The 23,089-nt window shown below is 29.5% G+C and overlaps 3 protein-coding genes and 1 long non-coding RNA gene across 4 annotated transcripts in view; 2 read left to right on the top strand and 2 right to left on the bottom strand.

Annotated features, from left to right (window-relative positions):
• The first annotated feature begins 482 nt into the window (after positions 1-482).
• LOC136084870 (uncharacterized) lies at positions 483-1,032 on the top strand. Its single transcript, XR_010640908.1, has 2 exons — positions 483-578; positions 852-1,032. It is a non-coding gene; the product is annotated as an uncharacterized LOC136084870 (long non-coding RNA).
• An 8,186-nt stretch (positions 1,033-9,218) lies between these two features.
• LOC136085587 (uncharacterized) lies at positions 9,219-10,589 on the bottom strand. The gene is made up of 3 exons (XM_065806907.1): positions 10,550-10,589; positions 9,758-10,372; positions 9,219-9,652 (listed from the first exon to the last, which is right to left on the bottom strand). Exons 1-3 carry the CDS (start codon positions 10,587-10,589, stop codon positions 9,219-9,221), a joined length of 1,089 nt encoding a protein of 362 aa, XP_065662979.1.
• Positions 10,590-11,048: 459 nt separating this feature from the next.
• On the bottom strand, positions 11,049-14,949 carry LOC136084869 (uncharacterized). The gene is made up of 5 exons (XM_065806064.1): positions 14,702-14,949; positions 12,644-14,151; positions 12,391-12,522; positions 12,107-12,305; positions 11,049-12,002 (listed from the first exon to the last, which is right to left on the bottom strand). The coding sequence occupies exons 2-5, from the start codon at positions 14,122-14,124 to the stop codon at positions 11,073-11,075; spliced, it is 2,742 nt and encodes a 913-aa protein (XP_065662136.1). The 5' UTR covers positions 14,125-14,151; positions 14,702-14,949; the 3' UTR covers positions 11,049-11,072.
• Positions 14,950-16,322: 1,373 nt separating this feature from the next.
• LOC136085586 (uncharacterized) overlaps positions 16,323-23,089 on the top strand; it is a 75,850-nt gene continuing 69,083 nt past the window's right edge. Inside the window, exons 1-2 of the mRNA XM_065806906.1 lie at positions 16,323-16,706; positions 17,110-17,175. Coding sequence (XP_065662978.1) covers positions 16,542-16,706; positions 17,110-17,175 — 231 coding nt within the window. The 5' untranslated portion in view covers positions 16,323-16,541. The remainder of the gene's footprint in view (positions 16,707-17,109; positions 17,176-23,089) is intronic.

Here is a 23,089-nt window from a genome sequence, read left to right as displayed (position 1 = left end):
CTGTTGAGATATATTGATAAAACTTTTTTTTTGCTTGAATCAACTTTTGTTGGTGTTTTTTATTGTTGGTAATTTTTATTGTTACCATTTTTAGCAAAAAAAATTAACAATACAGTTATCTTTCTAATATATAGATATATACTTTGTTATGGTTCTGCTTGTTATTGATAATATTTAACATTACATAAATATTTTTAATGAAATTTGAAATACGAAAAACATGATTATCTTTTAACAATTTTTTGGTTTTCTTTTTATATTTCCGTCTTTACTAGAGATTATTATTAGAAAACATAGACTGCCATTACACCCAATCTAATATAAAAATATATCAATATAAGTAAAAGTGAAAGTTTAATCGGCCTTCAGTTTTTAAGGCATTTTGCGCGATGTCAAGGCCTGTTATTATAGAAGGCCGTGTGTGTGACGAAAAAGTAAAGATACTTTTGCACCCAACGTCTACATCATTGAAAAAGTAGGTTTTTTTATTTTTGTTTTTTTGTTTAACTACTTATCCTAATTGATCACTTTTTTTCAGGATTCTCCTCACTTCAATTACCCATAATACGTTAGTCATTGTAAGTAATAAATTAGGAAATAATTATTTGTGAAATATTTTAGTCATTAATGACTTCAACCTGGCTAATAATTTAAATTGCTCGACTAATAAGGTTCCTTATTAAAATTGGTCTCTTAAAATATCTCTCTCTCTTTCTCTCTCTCTTTATATATATATATATATATATATATATATATATATATATATATATATATATATATATATATATATATATATATATATATTTATATTTATATGTATATATATTTGTATTTATATTTTTTTTTTTTAGAAAATGTTTGAAGAAAGTTAGAAGATACTAAAAACCTTGGTATTATACTAGCCGAAGCGATTTAATTAATTCAATCGACAAAAAACGGCGTGTAAATCGCAAAAGAAAAAATAATATTTTTAATATTCATTTTGGATGTATTGCTTAATAGCATTTTTTAAAAAATAAATTCATTTTGCAACACGTTTTTTAATTTTATAAAATTTTGTCATAATAGTTTAAGATAAATCTCACATAGGTTATTGGTGGAAAACATCACATTTAAAAGATCAAAAATGCTACACATTTTGAATACCAAATGGGATAAAGTAGCAAATACCAGATTAAGTTAAGCCTCTCTGAAAGCTTCGATGATTAATTTTAAACTACTATTTAAGAATTTTTTAAATTAATAGAATTTTAAAAATTATCATAGAAGCATTCGGACTTTCATTTGTCTAGTATTGACTACTTTTATTCCATTTGGATAAAAATATGTGGCATTTAAGATCTATAACATGTAGTATTTTCCACCTAGATCCCATGTAGGATTTACCACATAAAACCCATGTGGGATTTACCATATGAAACCCACATGGGACAAAATAATAATCCCCATATGGTAAAAACCCACGCGTATCCCATATGGGATTTACCATATGGAATCCATGTGGGATTTATCATATGAAACCCACATGGAACAAAATAATAATCCCCACATGGGTTACATGTGGTAAAAATCCACGCGTATCCCATGTGCGCTTTTTCACTGGGTAATACTCTTATTGTTTTTTATAGATGGGTTACAACCATGGCCCCACATTCTGAAACGGGGCCCTGTGCTGGAGTCTTCTGGGGTCCCTCCTTAACGGTTGGACAAACATGAAGGGAAAAATAGGTTTTTTCTTTGGCAGATAAAAAAAATGGGGCGAAAACTATAAAAAAAAACATCAAATTTGTTACTTAAAAAAATATTTTTTACTTTCAAAATCTAAAGCATTTTTGTATTTATTTAGGGGCTTTTGTCTTAAAAAAAATTAGGTTTAAAAATGTTTTAAAGTTAAACCACAAATTATTAATTTTTCAAAATTTTTCAACTTAATGAGACTGAAAGGTTGGAAAAATTTATTAATTTTACGATTTAACTTCACTTATATCATGAAATGGTACCATTTCGGTCATTTTAAAAACATTAATAAGTTCCTTAAATTAAAAACACAAAAATGATCAAACTTGAACTGATTACATTCAACTAAAGAGGATAGTTTTCTTATTTAGTCGTTAATTTTTATTTATTAACACATTTTTATTACTTATCATAACATCATTTTAAATTTTATTATAAACACTTATTCAATTACCTGACGACCAAAGACCAAAAATCAAGATTTACCGATTTAATAACCAAGTAAAAACTAAACATTCTGATATACCCGCCGGCTCCCCCTTACCTCCTGGCCCTAGAGCTGGAATACTACTTGCCCCTCCCCTTGTGACCTGGGTTACAGCTACGCTTTCAGATCTCGCTCGTTTCGGAACTCTTGGTCAATTTTTATTCTTAGAAATTTGGTTTAGGAATAAAAAATAAAAGTAAAAAATATTAAAACCAAGATTACTAAAACATATTAAAAATCTTCCAAATTGGCGCTTTTTTTTAAATGAGAGAAGCATTTCGATATTTTTTGATTAAAAGGGAGTCTTCAGTATAAATTATCTCATAAGGACCGATTTTCATATATTTCTCTCATCAAAAATAAAATGTGCAAAGACTGGGGTAAGATGAAAACAAATCAGTCTTATCGCCAAGCCCCTTTAAAATATAATAATTTAATTTACAACATTTGACATAGCAATTACAACTTATATAATTTTTATATTTGAATAGATTCAAATATCATAACGGAAAAAATTGCAAGAGGAACTTATTCAAAATGGCAAAATTACTGCTAAGTTTTGTATAGTGACAAGTTTCACGTTGAATGCATCTTGTGTCCTGACGGAGCAAAGCACGAATTCGTCAAAGTAACAGAATTCAATACGAAAAAATTCACGCTCATTTATGGAAGTTTCATCAATATTGCCATGATCTATGTTTTGGATTTTTCAAGTTACAAAACTGAAAAATCTACGCAACTTCAATCTTGCTTAAAAATAATTGACTTTTTTAACAATTTTTAACTCAACTTTCATTGACTTAAAAGTTGTTGCCAAGCTAGCATGAGATCTTGGATTAAGTTTCAACCAAATTGCGAGTCCGTTCGTGCAAAAGCTGATCGAAAGTTTTATTAAGGTTGATGCTCCCAAAACGTCAAAAAGTTTGTCTGACAGCGTTAAGCTCAGCAGGGTAACAAATTAAAGTTGTGGGCATTTATATTTTTGGATTTAACAATTACAATTAAAAGTTTTGTATGACCAATCAGACAATGAATGTAATGCCAAAAAGTTGTCGAGGTTGCAAAATTATCAATTAATGACCTTCGGCATTGATCTTGACCGAGATTGCATTGGTCAAACTATGGGTGGAGCAACGAATAAATCATATTTGCTATGAACATGAAATCCACCTTTGTGTGAAACGAGTACTATCATAAAAAAGACAATTTAAGTCATCAATCGAGCAAATGAGGATTCATCACCAGACCAGAGCAAAGAATCAGATGCAGAGAGTGACATATCAGCATGTACATCTCAGAGTTGTTGCAGCGCATTGAGCGTGCTTAGCTTAGCAACAAACAAAGAAGAGGAAGCACTTGAGTACCACTCTGCTTTGTTAAGTACTAAAACTCTCAAAGATGTGCAATCTATAGTAAAAAAAATCAAGTATAACTTAGTCAGAGAGCTTTAAAAAATGCTCAATCTCTAATTGCTTTTATGAATTAGCAGCAACTCTTCAATTATGCAAAATAGCTATGGATGCCATGGGTAGCAATGATTCTGATTTGAGCACTGCAGAAGGTGCATTGGAATTTTTATTGGAGAAATTCTAAATGAAGGAAAGTTTTATTCGTGTCATTTACTTGAAGAAATTGAAAAAGAGAATCTCAAAAGGTGTCCGATCTTAACCGTCAGTCTGCTAAATTTTCTAAACAATCTAGGAGTTCTTGAAAAGAGAGGAGTCTCAGGGAAGTAAGAAGATGTACTTTCCCAATGCTCCGAAGTTACATCTTCTTACTTCCCTGAGACTTCGAATAACTTCAACTTTTGTCGAAAGCCCTAAGAACCACGAACAAAAAAAAAAAAAAAATAAAGCCACTAATCCTAAACAACAAATCTAAGCCACTAATCCTAATTATTTGATGGCCGAAGAATTCAACAACTGCCTTACGACTGGATTCAAATTAGAAAAGTTATACCAATTAGAAGATGCGTTAAAATTAAGCCAACATCGATTCGGTTTGAGCAAAAAATTTCTATTTCAAGCAAATATCCTAGTAATAGGCTGGAGAGAATGACATTAGCAACTTTGAATTATTTAAGTCTTTTGAAAAGTTATTTTAAGAAACAACATTGCTTTGATAAATGCTGAATATTTATGATTCATAGTTAATAATAAAAAAACAACTAAACAAAAATTTTTATGATAATTTCAAGCTATTTCGTTAGTTTTTTACTTTTTTGAAAAATAGGGGTTTTTCTTGGTTTTGTACGAGATATTGTCTCGGAAAAGATTGTCTTGTATAGACCGAGATATTCTTAAAGTATAGGTTACAGCAACGGAGGGCCGAGGGCCAAGAATTTTGCAAAGTAATGTTGATTTTTTTATTTTTTGCAGAAAAAAAGCAACGTTACTTATGTTAATTCACGTCCCTGAGACATATAAGGACGCTACAATCGAGTGGGCTAGTTTAATTGTGGTTACAACCTTCTCTTAACTCTATATCTGCGAAACACAAACTTTGATGAATAAAACCGCTCCGCGGAGAAACAAATTATGTGCGGTACGGTAGGGACCTGCTGGGAATTGAATTCTGAATTTCTCGCGTAAAAAACGACTTCTTTACCATTTAGGCCTTCAAATTTTGTGTGACGGAAGGTGCGAAAAGTCCTTTCGTTGTGCAAAATTTGACTTCATTAAACGGTTCAACTTTTCAACTTATTTGTACTTATTAACCGGTTCCACTATTCAAAAAGAAAAGCATCTTAAATAATTAATTTAAATTTTTGCCGCAAAAAATTTAATTTTGTCAAAAGTTTGCTTTGCAAAAACCTTAAAAACCATTGCCATACATACACATGTATTTATAGTAAACTCTTTATAACTTGAATCTACAACGAAAAATAAAATGGTTCCTTATTTTTCGAGTGATTAGGTTCAAGTTTTGTGTGACATGTATATATATATATATATATATATATATATCGCGCGTAAATGCGTGTTTGCGTTTGTGTAACGCAAATATTTAAAATGTTTTATTTTCAAAAAGGTAGTTGCTATTTTATTTTGTGTTTTATTTTCAAACTGCTGATTGCTGAGATATGTGATATGTGTTTTATTTTCAAGCTGCTGATTGATGAGTATAGTTTCACCCAATATCTGCAGAAGTTCTAGTTTTTAATAAAACTTACTGCAAACTTTTACGTTTAATATGCTTATGTAAAGTTATTTAATATAATACTTTGCGGACTTTGGTTATGGAAGGCTACAAAAAAGTAAATAGTTATTATTTTAGAATAAAAGATATATCTCATCACCCAGGCCCGGTGCTAGCTATTTCAATGGTAGGTGGAAAAAGTATTTTGGCGCCTTAATAAAATAAATTTTTAGTTTTTAATTTTTTTTAATACAACTTTTTTAAAAGAACGTTATTAATAACTTATCTTAAAAATAGTACTATTCAAAAACAATACACCTAAACAATTGCAACGATTGGTTAGCGGAAAAATGCACATTCATGATCACTGCCGCCGAGAGCTTTCATGACATCATGAGCATAGTAGCTATTAGGCGCCCCTATAAGCATGTTTATATTAAAATAAAAACATGTACAATTATACAAATTAATGACTGTGTTTTTATTTCAAGTACTGTTAACTTATTTTTATTCATACTTTTAGGAAAATCTAATCTAGATTAAGTATAACAGATCCTTTGAAATTAATATTGAAAACTCTCTTTTTACAATCAAAAATTATTATTATTGTTATGTCATCTTACGGCAGAGTTGTATCCAATTTATTTTCAACATGTATGTCCGAATGACTTTCTTAAATCTTTTTTTTTATAATGGCCTTACAATCATTTTTTAAATCAGTTTTTAATTTACTTAAAAGGTCGCTCACCTTCTGCAACAGGTATTAGTTTGCGTTAAAAATTTCGAATTAGAATGCACGTAGATTGGAAAAAAAGCTATAGACCCTTTGAGTATATTTGGTTGAAAAAGCGTAAAAGGTTTTTAGAAGTGAAAAATGAAGACTATTTAAAACTATGAAGATGCGAAATATCTTCCATATAGTTGTCTTCTATTTCAAACTTTATTTTTTATTGGTTCGTGATCTTTTAACCAGATGAATGAGATTCTTAACGAAAAGGTTTTTACAATCCCAATTTTAAATTGAATTTGTTGAATGACAAAGCTCAACGTTAAAGTTTTTCACTTCGAGCTAATGTTCGGAGAACTCATGGAAAAAAAACTACATATCCAGGTTCATTACAATTTTGTTATCATCATTTACTTGGCATAAAATTGACGGTAAACAATGGTTTTAGAGCAGCAGTAATTTCCTGTGGTCGTTTTGCAATTGGTTTTATAACGGCAATCTGAGCTGAACGTCTGGTGTCCTAAAGCGTGTAAAGCAAGATCTTCCACCATGCGGGACTGCAGCTGAAAACTAAAAGATTTTCAATTTTAATTTAACTATTACGATAATAAAAATTATACATAAAAAGTTTAATATTAATGAAGGAAAGCAACACCAGGTATTCGTAGGGTGACGATTGACATTGCGCCAGCCGATGTAACATTAAAAAAAAACTTTCAAAAGAGTTTACTGTAGGTAAATTAATTACATCATGCACTAATTTGTTCCAACGGTTTGTAACACGATTTTTAAATAAGTGCTGACGTTCTATGTACACTTTGATTTGTTGGGGTTTTAGACAGGTCATTTTTAATTAATTATAAGCTGAGTTTGATGAGAAAACATAAACGCGCTTACATTTTTTTAACTTGGTTTTGATAGCTATCTTATTAGCAAGTTTCATACGGGAAGGTCTGGGTACTAATAACTGAGCTGTAGGGACAAAAAATTTTATTGCGTTTGTTTACATTTATAGCAGTTTAAAGTGAAGCAAAATACAGTCATCAAGTTAATAACTAATTTACTATTACTGTTATAAATGGAATTAAATATTAATGCAGTTAACATTTCAGTGAAGCAAAATACAGTCATCAAGTTAATAACTAATTTACTATTACTGTTATAAATGGAATTAAATATTAATGCAGTTAACATTTCAACTGCATCAAGAAAGATTTGTGTTAAATGGCTTGTTAACCACGGACTGGGTGTCACAGGCTCTGTTATAGAGTTGCAAGGGAGAATTTTGAAGTTCTTACCATATTCAAAACTAGTTAAGAAACTTTATCTAAAAGCAAAAAAAAACTACTTATTCAAAACAAGTTTACATGTAGACGAGATACCACACATGTCTCAAAATTGGACTGGAAATGAAAACCTTTACCCTTGTGTAAACTCTGAACTTTTTAAATAATACGTACTCAATAAAAGAGAGGGTACATTTGGACAACAGCAAAAAGCATACCAAATGTTAACAAGCAGAAAAATTATATCAGTTAAAATACATTCAGATAACAAAATAGTATATGTTAGAGCTTTCATAAGAAAATCTTATAGCCACGATGCACACCCTGCTTATTTACTTTTTGTAGGAGGGACACCTTGTAAAGGTTATTGTGAATGCCCCGTTGGTCTTAGTGGGATTTGCTGTCATGTTTTAGCTATCCTTCTTTACTTAAAGCATTACGAGGACACAAAGACAACAATTTTAGAATTAACGTGCACACAAGTGATACAGAAATGGCATAAAAGATCAAAAAAAGGTTCTATTCCAATGGTCCCACTATCTCATATTAAAGTAAAATCAGCAAGAAACAAAAGTACAATTGAAAACTTAAAAATCACACCAGCAGATCCAGAAAGTTCATCTTTTAAAAGAGATGTTTTAAAAATAAAGCAAAAAATTAAGGAAGGGCTGAAAAAGGAACCCAATTTTGAAAGACATGTATATGATACTCTTTGTTCAATAGATCTTGGATATGAATCTGCACTAATGGGGCACTTAAGATTTAGATATGACCCTGAAAGTTTTAAATCCCAACTCAATAAGTTAAGTTCTATAAATGCAAAAAGTCGTACTTTAAATGAACAAGCAGTAAGCCCACAAAAATTCCAAAATAATTATAGTAAAATACCAACAATATTGCAAATAATAAATCAAAATAAAGTAAACATCGAGGTAACCATAGTTTCGCTGGAACAAGTTATTGTTTTAGAAAAAATTAATAAACAACTTTTAAATGAGGATCCTGTTATTCATATTGATTTGACAAATCTGATACCATCACAAGGACAATACACAAATCATATTAATGTCAAACAAAATACCCAGGAGTGGATGGACACAAGAAAAAGGGAAAATAACGGGGAGTCGATTACCAGCATTGCTAGGAATATATGGACAGGAAAAATTTACAAATTATTGGAAGATAGTTAAGGAAAGATTAAATAAAAATGATATTTATAACACACAAAACATAAAAAATTTTGAGCGTGGTCATAAATATGAATTTATTGCACTTCAGCACTTTGCAAAGATTTCAAAATGTGTTCCTGAAATGTGTGGATTTTTCTATCACCCAGATGATTTAAATTATGGGGCAAGTCCAGATTGCCTTGTGTCACATCAAATTATTTTGGAAATTAAAACACGAGCAAAAAACAGTGACAGTCCATTGACCCATTTAAAAAACCAACCTCAGTATTATGTGCAGGCTCAGCTTGCACTACTATGTACAAAATCTAAATACTGCATTTTATAATCTTATCATCCTGAAACATTAAACTCAAATTTCTTATTATTCAACTAAATAATTTACTGATGTCAGTTATCAAGGAAATATCAGATAGCATTTTGCATTCAAATCCAATAAAAGATTGGCAACATCATGAACATTCTTTGCTCACTACTCTTGGAAATAATGTTGTTGGGAAAATTCCTGATTTTAAAGAACTAAAACCACTTAGATCGTATATTAGAGAACTTGTAAAAACATTAACATTTCTATTAAATTGGTATAAATGTTTAAAATTATGATAAAACAAGAAAATATGTTTTTAAATAGTTATATATATATTCATAAAATACTATTAATTACAAGATTCTGGCTTTGGCCCAATGGGGCGCATTGTAAGGTTTACAACATGACATAACATTTTCCATGTTGAAGAAAGTAAGTCCATTCTTTGTACTGGCCACACCGCATTAAGAATTGACCAATCACGTACGCATCCTATGAATCTCTCTACATGAATACGGGTTGAAGCTATATCAAAATTACCAGCTACATCAGCTTGTGGGAACTGATGGCTTGATTTTTGAGATGGTCGATTCAGATATATTCCTTTTGAAGCGCATAAATCTTGAATTGAAAACCCTCTATCTGCCATAACTTCGTGTTCCTTCTCAACTAGTTCTAAAATATGAGATTGTTCTGTTAATTCATTATCTGTAACTGAACCAGGGTATATGTCTCCAAAAAGCAAACCTGACCCATGTGGAGAGATTCCAATTAAAGCTTTCCCTGTTGTACAGTTTTTTTAACTTGAAAACATTAAAGTGTTAAGATCATAATTGGTTGGTTGTTGAAACTTAAATTCTGTAGCATCCACAACAATATTGGTTTCACCGTGGCCAGTTTTTTTAAAAACAGAAGGCATCATCAGGGAAATATAAGTGCTTTCGACTTTTAAATTTATCTCTGAAAATATTGTGTCTAGAAATACAACCCATCCAGTGAAAACACGATATATGGTACTTTTAGAAACGCCAGCCATAAATCCAATAACACCAAGATGAAGTGCATGTCTGCACAATGTTAAAACTGAAAACAATTCGGTTTTCTTTTCAAGGAATCTGGTTCCTGTACCTTTGCAATCCGGATATTCAATTAGGTGGCAGTATGGTGCTACACAATTATAAAGGAGTTCAAATTGCAGGACAGTTAAACCACATAAATATTTAAACTGCTTTGGTTTGTCTTTAAGTTTAGAATATTTAAACATTCCTTTTTCAAATTTGTCTAGTTCTTTTTTTAAAATTTGATTTTTTACAGATAAAATTAAATATTTTTTATGTAACATATCGTTCTTTACTTTGTTTCTTTTTTTTTCTTTTTTAAGCTGTGTTATATAATTGTTTGCATTGTTTATTTTTTCTGATAGAATTTTGTTAGCATCTGCTTCTTTTTTTAATTTAGAAAATAACTGTTGTTTTGTTGGTTTAAGTAATGATAAAGTAGGTACTTTGATAAAAAATTCAATATAATAATACAATTACAAAACTTATGCTGTTACATAGAGCTTAATGAGAGCTATCCAATGACGCCTAATTTGCCTGTCTATGTTAACTATGACGGAAGTTATGATTTTTTTTCCGCGTGTAAAAGTGGTAATTTCTGCTATAGAAAATTAAGAAAAACCGTGACCAATATTTTGCGTTACTGGCACTAAAAACTGCATAAGTAAAAAACCGACTGAGATAATGTAATAAAATTTAAAACAGTGATTCATCATTATTAGATCTTTAATTTATTAAATTTTTTATGGATCAAATAGCTTATTTTCATCTTATCAGATACAAAAAACAAAGTTGAGTGGGGGTGAATTTTGACGAGGATGCAATTTAAAAATTAATAGTTCACAAACTAAGTGCAAAGAAGACTTATTTTTCTAAGGTATATGACTCATTACATTAACTTTATGTTTAAGGTACAAATTACTAGTCTGCTGAAAGGAGGCTCATATAAATATTAATTATCAATATAATATTGAAAATCTTTTAAAATGGAGTAAAATTGACAACAACATAAAGTTAAACACAATCAATCATAAAAAATGATACGTTCAAAAGAACAAAAAAATTAAAATGCATAACTAAAATAAAATACTATTGTAAACATTTGTCTAATATTTAAATACCGGTAACTAAATGTAGAACCTGAATCAATAGAAAACTAAATCACCAAGAGCAACGTCAGCCAAGAGGCTATCTACTGGTATTTTAAAGTCTTCTGCATCATCTTCTTCTTCATCCTCTTTCCAATATGCAATTATAAAACTAACAACTTTTCCAGTAACTGGTGGTAACTTCATAACTATTCTTCCCTTATAAGCTACTTCATTCCCCTCCTCATTCCATAAATGTTCAACTCTAGCTCCTTCAATTTTAACTGGATTCTCATTTAACATTTCTAATACTTTGACTCTTTGGTATTCTGAGAGTGAAGAGAAAATGGAATTATGTACAATTTCTAAACTATTTTCTAAAATAAGTTTTTTTATATCTCTAGCTAATCTATTTCTCTGTTCCATTTCTCTTTTCTGACCTTTTTCTTTTAACCGTAACTTTGCTAACTCTTCTCCTCTCAACCTTCTTTCTTTACTTTGTTTTCTTGAAACTGCCCCCCTAGATATACAAAATTTAACTATTTTTTCTTGCTCTTTTTTTGTATTATTACACAGCCAGTCTAAAGATTTGTTCACCTTCACCTTTGTCTTGCCATCTAAAAATGAAATTTCAGCATTAGGCGCCCTGCGAGTAAAAAAGTCTATCATGCCAAGGGTTTTCTCAGCCCAAATATTATTAATAGGGGCACTAACTGCCTTATCTTGCATGAACTGGCTCGGTGTAGAGAGTTCACCAGTCAAGTACCTTGACAGCTGCCTTTTTAAAACTGTCACTGTAGCATTAGCTATTATTTTTAAAACAGAAAGCAATTGCTCCAAATACTTCCCTTCAATAATGCGTAATGTAACCAATGTCTCATCAGAAATCAGTGGGCGACCAAATGCATCTAACTGTGACGACAATAGAAATTCCGGCTCATTACAAAGTATTTCCACAACCTTAATTGCAGATTTGAGATACTCAGCCTAAAAAGAAGTTATTTTTTATTAGAAGTTATTTTTTTAGATCATAAATTAATACATGCATTAAATGTTTAAGTTACATTGTAAGAATAAAAAAAATTGCATACCAATTCAAAATAGTTTCTTTGTTTTTCCTCTGCATAAAAAAGGGCCATCCAAGGTCCAGTTAAGAATTTGCCCCAGAGTCCAAGGGCTTGTAGATGGATCATTATCTCCTCATTCTTGAAATCTCTTAGTAGAGATGTCCTCAGTAAAGTCGTGTTGTTGCAGTACTTCTCCAGATAGTTGACTAGTATTTGTCTGTGCCTAAAAACAGAATAAAACAAATTATGCATTTGCTATTGGAAAATCAAATGCATGGACTAGATAGTTGAATACCAATTGTCAGTACCTGTATACAATGCCAGCTGAACAAAACAGTATGTGCAATCGGTTGCCAACATACCTTGGAAAAGTACTGCAAGATAATCCACTTTGCTTGAGAAAGGATTTAAAACCATGCGGATCTCCTTTGGCCTTGTATCTGAAATACAATAATGCAGATTTAAAATATAGCAAGCAATTAAACTCTGATTTTATAAAAAAAGTAACAATATGCAGTTTGTTTACATTATTTGGATCAAATACATAATTCAAACATTGACCTTAACTTTGAAATGCTGTACAAAAGATTTGCAGCTCTGCAATCTGACCCATAAGTGGTACTGGGTATTGTATCATTCAGCTTTTGAAGTGCTTTCCTGGTCTCACTGGCTATTCCATCAAGTGGATGCAGATGACAGTTTAACTCTAACAGCTCTTTTTCAAGTATGCTGTTTAGCTTCACAACTGCTGCATGGTTAACTGAGGCCCTGTCTGTCAACGTCGACATTATTTTGCCCATTAGTTTTTTCCTTACATCAGCAATCTCTAATTTATAATATGCTGCATATGTGTTGGCTAAATCCTCAATGGTATCAGTAATGTGTTTTACATAGTCCTCTGCCTTGCCTCCTGGTAATTCAGTGATGCTGGCTGTAAGGATTTGTTGCTTAGTAGCAAAATGAATTTGATTTATGTGAATGCCCTTAATTGTTGTTGCATCAAATGCTAATGTCACAACATCAGCATTTATTATTGTTTCTGCCACTTGTAGCAGAGCAATTACTCCCATTTCTCTGGACATCTGCGCAATCGTTGACAGATTGGGGAGATCTTGAGGCTTCAAATTCACGTTACCAAGACTTGAACATGACATGATCACTTTAGGTATGGCATCTACAGGCACGTTGCTTTCAAGACAATGGTAAACAACCAGACGCAATGAGGCATTGAAACTTTTCTTTTCTTTTGTAAAAATTGAACCCTTTTCAATTTGATTGATGTCGCAGTTTAGCTGGTCTATGGTAATATCACTTTCTTTCAATGCTAAGTCTTGAACTCTAAGTTTTTTTTCTAAATCTAAAATAGTAAATTCTAATGTCAGGATCTTCTTCTTACAACTTTTATTTTCTTTAACCAAACTTTTGCATTTGAGGTTCAACTTTTTCAAGGATTTTGTTAAAGATATAACATCAGCTTCATATTTTTGGGCCTTCAACTGATATTTTGAGATCCGGCGTGAGGTTCTTTTAATTAGTTGGTTTACTCTCTTAACTTGAAAAGTCTTACTGATTGTTGTTTTCTCTTTTTTTACTGTTTTGATCACTGTCCTAAGCTTTTTGTTTTGAGTAAGTAAGGCTTTATTATAAAGTTTCCTTTTTTCACAGGAATGACATTCTCTGTTAATCCTTGTCTTTAATAGAGACACAGAAGGAGGTGTCTTTGGCTGAACAGGGAGAAGTGATGCCCTGGCTAGCGGAAACTTGAAGTCTTCACTTAAAAAAACAACTATCCTATCCCAGCTATAATGTATGTGTCTTTTAAAAAACTGGATTTTTTCGTTAACTCTCAGAATTAATAGTGTTAATGATGAAACTTTGCATTCACTTTTACTAAATTGCTGAATTAAATATTTAGCTGTTTCTGTAGCATTTCTGTTCTGTTTTAAAAAAACATTGTACACAAAACCATTTGAAAGTATTTTATACTTGTGGGAACCAAGAAGATCTTCAAAGTCTTTTGCCTTTTTAATTATTTTCTCCATGTCACAAAAACAAGTTATTGTAAAAAACTGAAATAAAAAAAAAGGGATTTATATATTTAATAATTAACAAGGCAACGTAATAAAAACAAAGAAAAATTACTAAGTATTAATTTTTAAATAAATCTTATTTATCGTAGATTAGCAACTAATCTACGATAAATAAGACATAGCTATTTCAATTATATTATTATTGATTTATTAATTATTATGCCATTTAAGCTAAGCACAATTTACTACACTTTATAATCATTATAACTAAGTAAAAAAAATGTCAAATTTTATGAAATTAGAATTCAACCATATTTAAAAAAAATAACAATAGTAGTTTAAGAAACTTGTGTTGAAACTTGTATTTATTCTAAATAGGATTGTGCAACACCACAAATGCCCATTATCGGTATTAATAACCGGTTACTAGTGGGTAAGTTCGTTGGGAAGCATTTATTTTTAAAATTGGGTAATTTATTTACATAAAAAATACACAAAAGTAAATTAGATACATACATCCTTATGCAAATTTAATAAAAAAATGACTATCTAGCACAAAAAGCAAAAAATTTCGAAAATAAAAACTTACCTTGTTTTGAAAATCAAATTTTTCACTAACAACACACTGGATGAAGGATTTCCAAGTTATTTATAAAAAGATTAAGTATTCAATGTTGAAATACAAACAAGCCTATTTTAAAATCTAGAGAATTTAAAGAGCAGTCTGGTTTTAAAAAAACACACTATCCAGAGATGACTAAAAATCGGGTTTATCTAAGTATATGAAAAACCAAGTGCAATTTCCGACTAAAGTTACGGCCGATATTAAAGTACCTAGATAAAGGAGATTTTGTAACATAAGAAGGTCGGTTTGTTGGTTTTTTACGAATAGGATAAGGTTTAGACAAGGATATCATCATACTAAGCTTACGTTTTAACCCTTTCAAATGTTTTTTATCAGCTTCAGTCGTTTTTCCTGATTTAGTTATTTTGGCCAGAGCATTTTCATATTTTCGTTCCATTATAGCAATTTGGCTTGGTGGTGCAGCAATGTTTGGAATATCAGTGCATAACTCTCTTATTCCAGATGAAAAATGTTCACAACAAATATGCCCATTTCTGAAATTCATTCCTTTTGTATTTAAAACTCGGATATATTCTTTCTGAATAGAAACATCTTTGGGAAGCCTGTAAAACTTTATACGTTCTCCGTTAGTAGTTTTGGTTCTAAAGTTGTTAAAACATAATGCTGCACCACAAAACCAGTTAACCATTTCTTTTAATTGATACAATCAATATAATTTGATATCTAATAATGTTTTATATCTTTTTATTAAAATAAATAATAGTTACATATCGCTAACTTAATTTATTTAGCATATTAAAAAAAATATTTGTTTTGATTTTTATATACATTTTTGACTCGATTGTATTAAGTACTACCCTATTTTTAGTAGTTTAATCGAGAGAAAAAAACTGATTATCGCTTAATCTAGAAAAATTATCTGATTGGCTAGAATTTTGTCCCTACAGGCAATATTCGCTTAGTTAAACCGCGTCATATGAAACTTGCAAATAGTTTTACTTTTTAAACAATTTATTAAAGGAATAAATTATTTAAAACTTCTTTGGTAATTTAAAACCATAATTCTTTGGTAGCTATTTGTAATGCACATCATTACGTAAATTTATTCATCAATAAAAACAAATTTTTAATTTTTTTGTGATTAAAATCTTATGATTTTTTTTGTCTTTCGTCTTCTGGCGCTCCTAATATCTTGGCGCCCAGGGCACGTATGCTTCTTTAACCTCTCCCTCTCGGGGACCTTGATCATGATTTGCCCCCCTCCCTCCTTTAAAAAAGTATAAAAAAAAAATTTTAGGGAAAAGGGAACAAAATTGTTGTGTAATATTAGGGGGAGGGGTCATCAAAGTGTTACGGGGGAGGGGGTAAGGATGTAGGCGGTCAAAAATTGTCAAAAACTACGTGACGTAGTTTATGGACGACCCCATATGTCGGACAAAAGCTACAAAATTTAGACGCTAAAAAAAGTGCTTTAACAACTGCTAAGGACGCACAAGCCATTTCAAAGCAAATACGATTCTTAAGAATAATAATGTAGCTTTTATTAATATTTGATTTGATTTGATTGACCTTGTCTTTAAAAATCTTTATTAGATTTGATTGACCTTGTCTAATCTTTAAAACTAGCTGTTCTTTTAATTACTACTAAACCATCAAAAGTTGTTTAAATATTAATTTTGAAGTGTAAAAAAAAATATTTAAGCTTGATTTACAACAAAATTATTATTTTTGAATATTTATGCGTTAAGACTTTGAAGTTGTTTTCAAGAAATTAAAGAAGTTTTTCTGTTAGTAGTCACCAATATCTAAATTTAATTTTATTTGAACTGTTAAACGCTAAGTCATGGAAGTTTATTTCATTTTCGTTTTGCATGTAATCTTTTCTCTAAAGATTTGCGAGTTACATTTAGAAAGATGTTCACTTAACCTTAAGTTTGAAACTAATAACTTTTTAACTAGAGATTGGCTCCTGTGGGGTCAACTATATTCCTATTGTATGCACTCAAACGTAAGTTAAAATATTTCTTATGTATTTTAATTATGGTTATATTTATGAGAGTCTAATGAGAATTACTTAAACGGTTTCACCATTTTGAGTCATATCAACAAAAAACGTAAACGAAGCATAAAATTTTTAAAATTCAATTTTATCTTTTTAATTAAAACTGTAATTAAAAAATTTTTTTTGTGTGTAAATTTTATGCTTTATTTCAAATAAAACTACAAAAAAAAAATTATTTTATTACAAAATAAATTATTTTGTAGTCACAAAAATTTTAAAGTTAATCATAAAATACAACATTTATAACATAACTATTATTTTATGCTTTAAAGCTTCTTTAAGCTTTCCATTTCTGCACTGTGTCACGGGTTCAACAAATAATAAATAAAGTGGCATAACTTTGTTTCAGGTTGAAAAATATCACTCAAGCCAAATTTCTTCAGATGAGAGATGTGTTACTACAAACTGCAATGAGGTATTAAACGTAATTTTTAATTACAGCTCTGTTTTAACTTAATTCTTTTTAATTTACTTTAATTCATCAAGCATTCTCCTGAAAGTATATGCAAGCGCATATATCTTCAGGAGAATGCTTGATGAATTATTTATATATATATATATATATATATATATATATATATATATATATATATATATATATATATATATATATATATATATATATATATATATATATATGTAAATTATGTTAGTGTATTTTACAAATAGAGTGCTCAATGTTCTTAAAGAACAGAGCAATAATTAATTAATAAAAAACACTTATCTAACTTTTATCTTCCTTTTTTACTCGTTTTACTCTTCCTGATGATCCAGCAATGGTGAAACTTCAAGCCGAAGATAAAAGTTAGATAAGTGTTTTTTACTAATTAATTATATATATATATATATATATATATATATATATATATATATATATATATATATATATATATATATATATATATATATATATATATGCAAAGCCTATTTGCGCTTGCATATATCTTGATGAATTAAAGTAAATCATTTGCGCTTGCGTAGTGCTTGATGAATTAAAGTAAATCAAAATAAATTAAGTTAAAACAGAGCTGTAATTGCAAATATTATATATATATATATATATATATATATATATATATATATATATATATATATATATATATATATATATACATTTTATATATATATAATATTTGCAATTACAGAATTTAGGCTTTTCTTTAGTATAGAAATTAATTTTAACACTAAGATAGTTATAGTTAACAAACCTTTTTTTATAAATTTTATCTAATTAAAATTTATTTATATATATGTATTTTATTTTAATTTTAAATATGTATCATATAGATAACTATAGCAATCAAAGTGTTAAAATTAATTATTATACTAAGGAAAAGACTAAATTCTTTAAAAGTAATAATAAAAATATTGCAACTTGGCAAACTAGTAGCTAGTTAATTTTCAAATTTACTTCTAACATTTTCAAAGTTTCTATTTGTTTCAGAAATGTCGCATAAAAACATCATTAACACCAAATTGTTTTAATCCATTTTTTATAAGTACTTATAGTTTTCAAAGCAGTTTTTAATAAGTTTAGTTTTGTCTATAGCCGCCGAGATTTTCATGACGCCCAGGATAAAGCCTCTAGTAGGCTTTAATTACAATAAACCGTCTAATTAAAACACAAAAATAATTTGGTATTAAGTCATCATATGATATAGGCTTGACCAACTCATTTTCAACTAATGGTATTATGTGATCCGTAAAGTCTTCTAGTCGCATAGTGGCCCTACAAAAGTTCTTGATCAATTTTAATTTACTAATGGGTCCTTTACCGTCAAATTAGAATGCATAGAGACAGGAAAATAGGGTGTAGATTCTTTGAGTGTATTTAGTTGAGAAAATTCAAGGAGTTTTTAAGATTTAAAAGCAAAAATCTCATTCAAACAATTAGGATTCAAAATTTTCATAAATTTATTTGCTTTGGCACCGCGTTTGATTAGAATTGCGGTAATTTAAGAGTTCTTATCTATTGAGAATTTCCTCCTTGATCTTTTAACTAGATAAGTAAGAACCTAGAAGAAAAAGTCTTTCTATGTCAAATTCTGATTTAATTTGTTGAATCAAATGTTCAAGCGCAAGGTCAAAGATATTTACCTTAAATCGTTATTCAGGACTATCATCGTAAAAAAATGCATTTTTCAGGTTTATGGTAATATCGTTTATTTCTCTTTTTTCTATTTTTTTATTATTATTTTTTTCATCTTTTTTTTGCTAAAATATTAAACCATGATGAGCAAATGCACCCAAAATCGCTAATTAGCTGTTAAACAAAATTTTTTTCATCGATTATTAGTGAAGTTTTTGTAGCAAATAGATTAGTAGTACAACAGTTACAAACAATTTTATCAAGGACTTTGTTTAATTCAATATTTCGGTGGTAAAGTCAAGATTCTCTATTGTACAATTGAAAGCAGCAATATTCTACTTTGGTTGTTTTGCAATTGGCTTTACAACAGCAATCCTAGCTAACCACCTGGTTTCAGCAAATAATCTTGGAATCAAGCCGGTCTTCAGCTGAATAATACGCAAAGAGCTTAAATGTTACCAAAGAAATTATTGATCTCAACGTAAGATTTAACTTTATGCACTCCAGCTAAATTAATTCTAAGGGTGCCCTAAGAAATATTGGGGTTTGATGGGTTCTTTGGTAAAATTAGCACTTAGGCCCCATTGTAAATTCCAGTAATATTTAAGCCATTATTTCAACCTTGGTCACGTCGTTTTAGTAATTCAAATTTTACATTTATTAATATATCATAAATCAGATTAGCAGTATTAGCTCCTTTTATTTTCTCTGTGTCTTTAACACAAAGAAAGCGTTCTCTAACCTCCCAGCATTTTTTTGTTGAAGTTGGTGTGCAAAAAGCAAAGAAAAGTGATCTGTTCTCAGTGTTTTTATTATCATTGCAAAAAAGGTTCAAATATTAAATGGGGTCTCTCATACGTTTATCAAAATTGATTGCTGGTAAAGAAAATAAATTTATTGAGAATGTCATCGTGAAACCAATGTATAGCATCACTTTCATGAGATTTTACGCCCTTACGTAATATTTCGTCACTTCCTTTCTCTCAAAAATTGTACTTGCTCACGCTATTTATTCTTGAAATTGGTTCAAGACTAATTAATATCCTCATCATCATCAAATAAATATTTTTGAGATAAAAATAATTTTTTGCCGTATGGTAATAAGGCTCAGTAAAAAGTTTAACACTTTAACAAAAAGTTTAAAGATACTAAAAAAATCACTTTAAAAAAACATTTTTAATATATGGTAGTACTTTGATAAATTTTTATTGTCTTCTAGCGACCAAATAATCTTAGCGCACGTATGCCCCTACAAATGGCGGTCCTAATTTTACTTAATTTTCCACAGCGGCCCTAAATAAACAAGACAACTGTGCAGAGAAGCAAGTTGAGCGCGACACTACCGGAGACGACGTGGTGATCGAACTCGGAACTTCTCGCTTATATAGCAAGCGCTCTACCACTACACCACTATCGCATTTAAATACACTTACATTCTTGGAGTCGGCATAAAATTACTTTTAAATTTGCCCAACTGTTGTGAAATCAGGTTTAAATTCTGTGACTATTCTTTTATGTGTTTGGGTTTTTTTTCACTCCACTCAATTATCTTTCTTTTAATTCTTTATCTTTCTTCTTTATAGCAAATAGTCATGTTGATTATTTCCTCTTTTTAATAAGATCTGTATGAGTCATTAATAAACAAACATCTAATAACTCAACTTGAGCCTAACAACTTATTTTTTGAAGATCAATACGAATTTCATACCTCTTCTTCTAATGCTGATTTGTTAACCCTTATATAAGAGGTGAGATTAAGATTAACGCTTTTGACATTTCAAACGCTCAAGTGACGTGCTGGTCTGTTATTTTTTATCATATAATGTGCCTAAAGTTAAATATATATTATTACTTTTTTTTAAATAAAAATTAATGCTTTTTGATTGTGTAGAAGAGACATTTTAAATGTGCTCTGTGACACTTGCGGCACGCATTTGCTGATGTATTTTAATTCAAACAAAGTTTAGTTTTAAACTATTTTTACTAATATTTTCTATAGTAGTGTTGACATTTCTATATGGACAAAAAGCATCACTTATATTGCAAAATTGAATCTATGAAATTTATATATCCAACCAATTGCAAAGCTAATATCTGCTAAAGTTGCTTCGTTTTGTCACGCTCATCCTTTTTTTACTAGGGGAAAGGCGCCTATGATGGCATAGCGCCTATGATGGCATACCGGTCATATTTCCATTAAAATTGGTTTTGGTAAAAAAATGATTAGACCTACATGACTATACTGACTTTACATTAGTTATAGTGAAAAAAGGTCCCTTGTGCACAAATATTGTTTTTATAATCAACAAAAATCGATTTTGGGATGTGCTGTTGTAGTTTTATTTCCTTCATATATTTAAGATTGTGATTTTACTATTAACTGTGCAGAAATGAAATTTTCATGCATTTTATATTCAAGTTTTGTGCATTTAATGGAATAGTTACTTTAATTTTATCTTTTGAACAAAGCAGACACAACTTGTTTTAATGAAAATGATGACTTTTACCCATGATGGCATACTGACGAGTTGGGGGTGTTGAAATATTGACGAGTTGGGAAAACCTTTTTTTTTTATAAGAAAAACTTTTTTTTAAGTAAAGTTAAAAGAAAGCGATGCTCCAAATTTTTTTTTTGGTCCAAAAAATACGTAAAACGCAATATATTCAATGCGCATGCGCAAAATTTTACAATGCTGGTGTGTAGCATGAAATGGTAAATTAGGATGGTTTCGAGTAATTTCTGACTTTTCTGAGAGAAGACGCTAAGGTTAAATGAAATCATTAAGTTAACCTCGATCCTAACTAGCCCCATCCTCCCCTATGCCATCATAGGAGCAGTGGTTGCCTATGATGGCATACTTGTGCTTTTTTTTACAATAAGAATAACTTATAAAAAAAATAAAACTGATGAAAACTCCCAAGGTAATTATTGTTCTAGATATAACAAGGGATGTATCCATATCAAAACTTTTATTATTGGTCTTCAGGATACTGAATAATGAAGCTTCAAAGTTAAGTATGCCATCATAGGCGCCTTTCCCCTACTGGTTTAATTCTCTACTCTATAAATCTTAAACCTTTGTTTGTGTAAAATATGCTATTATCATGTTTAGGCTAGTTTTTCTAATGATGCCCTTTCTCTTTGCAAAGGCAAGGTCTAAAAAAGTATTGTAAATGTACATGGACCTTTCTTTACTTTCTTACTTCGATAGTCTATTTTTTTTTAAGTCTTCAAATTTTATCATGCTTTTTAACTTTTTTCTTTCTAACATTTCTCTATATTGTGGCTTTTTGGAAAAGATTTTTTTTTAAAAAAAAGTTTGGATCTCGACATGTATCGAAAAGATGTCTATTCAATACTAATGATTTTGAATGTTTATTGGTATTGTAAATGTAAAACTCTCACTCCATTGTTCTAAATTGAGTTCTTAACACGTTTTATTACGCAACACTCTTTATCGCGACAAAGTATTGAAAATATTTTTTACCTTCTAAAACAATTAGTCTAATACTGGAAGCTACTTTTTCATTACATTTTAAAAAAGCAATCAAAAGTCAGTTAGAACTAAGAAGTAAAATTATTTTCAAAAGAATTAAAAAGAAAAAAAAGGAAATCAAGAATTAAATGCTTAAGAAAAATCAAACTAAAAAAAGATTCCTTTATAAATATAAAGATGCGTTATACAGTTTGAAATATATTTTCCAAAAGTGTTTAAGTAACTATAAATAATTTGCTAAATTTGAAAGTTGTATTCATGCAGTGCTTAATGTTAAATTAAAAAAAAATAAAAAGATTTAAAAGAAATTAAGAGTATACAGCTATATTATCTGATGAAAAAAATGACTTTTTTAAGTTTTTGTTCAAAAGAGTAAATACCAAACTCTTAAGAAAAGTCAAACATTTTCAAGTTTATTTTCTTCCTAAGTAAAACTCCTAAAAATGATATAAAATATTTTCCAAAATTAGTTTGATAGGCTGGTTGACAGGCGTTGTTATCATTTTGTAAATTTTATTTAGTTTTTTCGTTTTTAGTATACAAATTATAAAAAGGTGCAAAGGATAGATTCTTTTTACATTTAAACATAAAGCAAATAATATTAAAAAAATAAAGCTCATAAATATTAAAAACCTTCATTTCAATACAAAAAAATAAACAAAAAGCAAGAAAATGGTTGACAGAAAACTTAAAAAATGTAAGTTGCACTAGTTAAAAAAAAGAAAAGAGTAAAGAGTGTTTTC

Source organism: Hydra vulgaris, chromosome 09 (genome assembly GCF_038396675.1).
Source record: "Hydra vulgaris chromosome 09, alternate assembly HydraT2T_AEP".
NCBI classification, from domain to species: domain Eukaryota; kingdom Metazoa; phylum Cnidaria; class Hydrozoa; order Anthoathecata; family Hydridae; genus Hydra; species Hydra vulgaris.
The sequence above is the reverse complement of the archived record's forward strand: the minus strand, read 5'-3'. Positions and strand labels throughout refer to the sequence as shown.

Coding starts and splice junctions, on each gene's coding strand:
- LOC136085587 (XM_065806907.1), bottom strand. CDS start 10,589: ATGCAGTTTTTAGTGCCAGTAACGCAAAATATTGGTCACG. Junction 10,373..10,549: donor AACGCAAAATATTGGTCACG/GTTTTTCTTAAT, acceptor TTTTTATCAAAG/TACCTACTTTATCATTACTT. Junction 9,653..9,757: donor TTTTAAAAAAACTGGCCACG/GTGAAACCAATA, acceptor ACTGTACAACAG/GGAAAGCTTTAATTGGAATC.
- LOC136084869 (XM_065806064.1), bottom strand. CDS start 14,124: ATGGAGAAAATAATTAAAAAGGCAAAAGACTTTGAAGATCTTCTTGGT. Junction 12,523..12,643: donor TACAGCATTTCAAAGTTAAG/GTCAATGTTTGA, acceptor ATTGTATTTCAG/ATACAAGGCCAAAGGAGATC. Junction 12,306..12,390: donor TCAGCTGGCATTGTATACAG/GTACTGACAATT, acceptor TTCTGTTTTTAG/GCACAGACAAATACTAGTCA.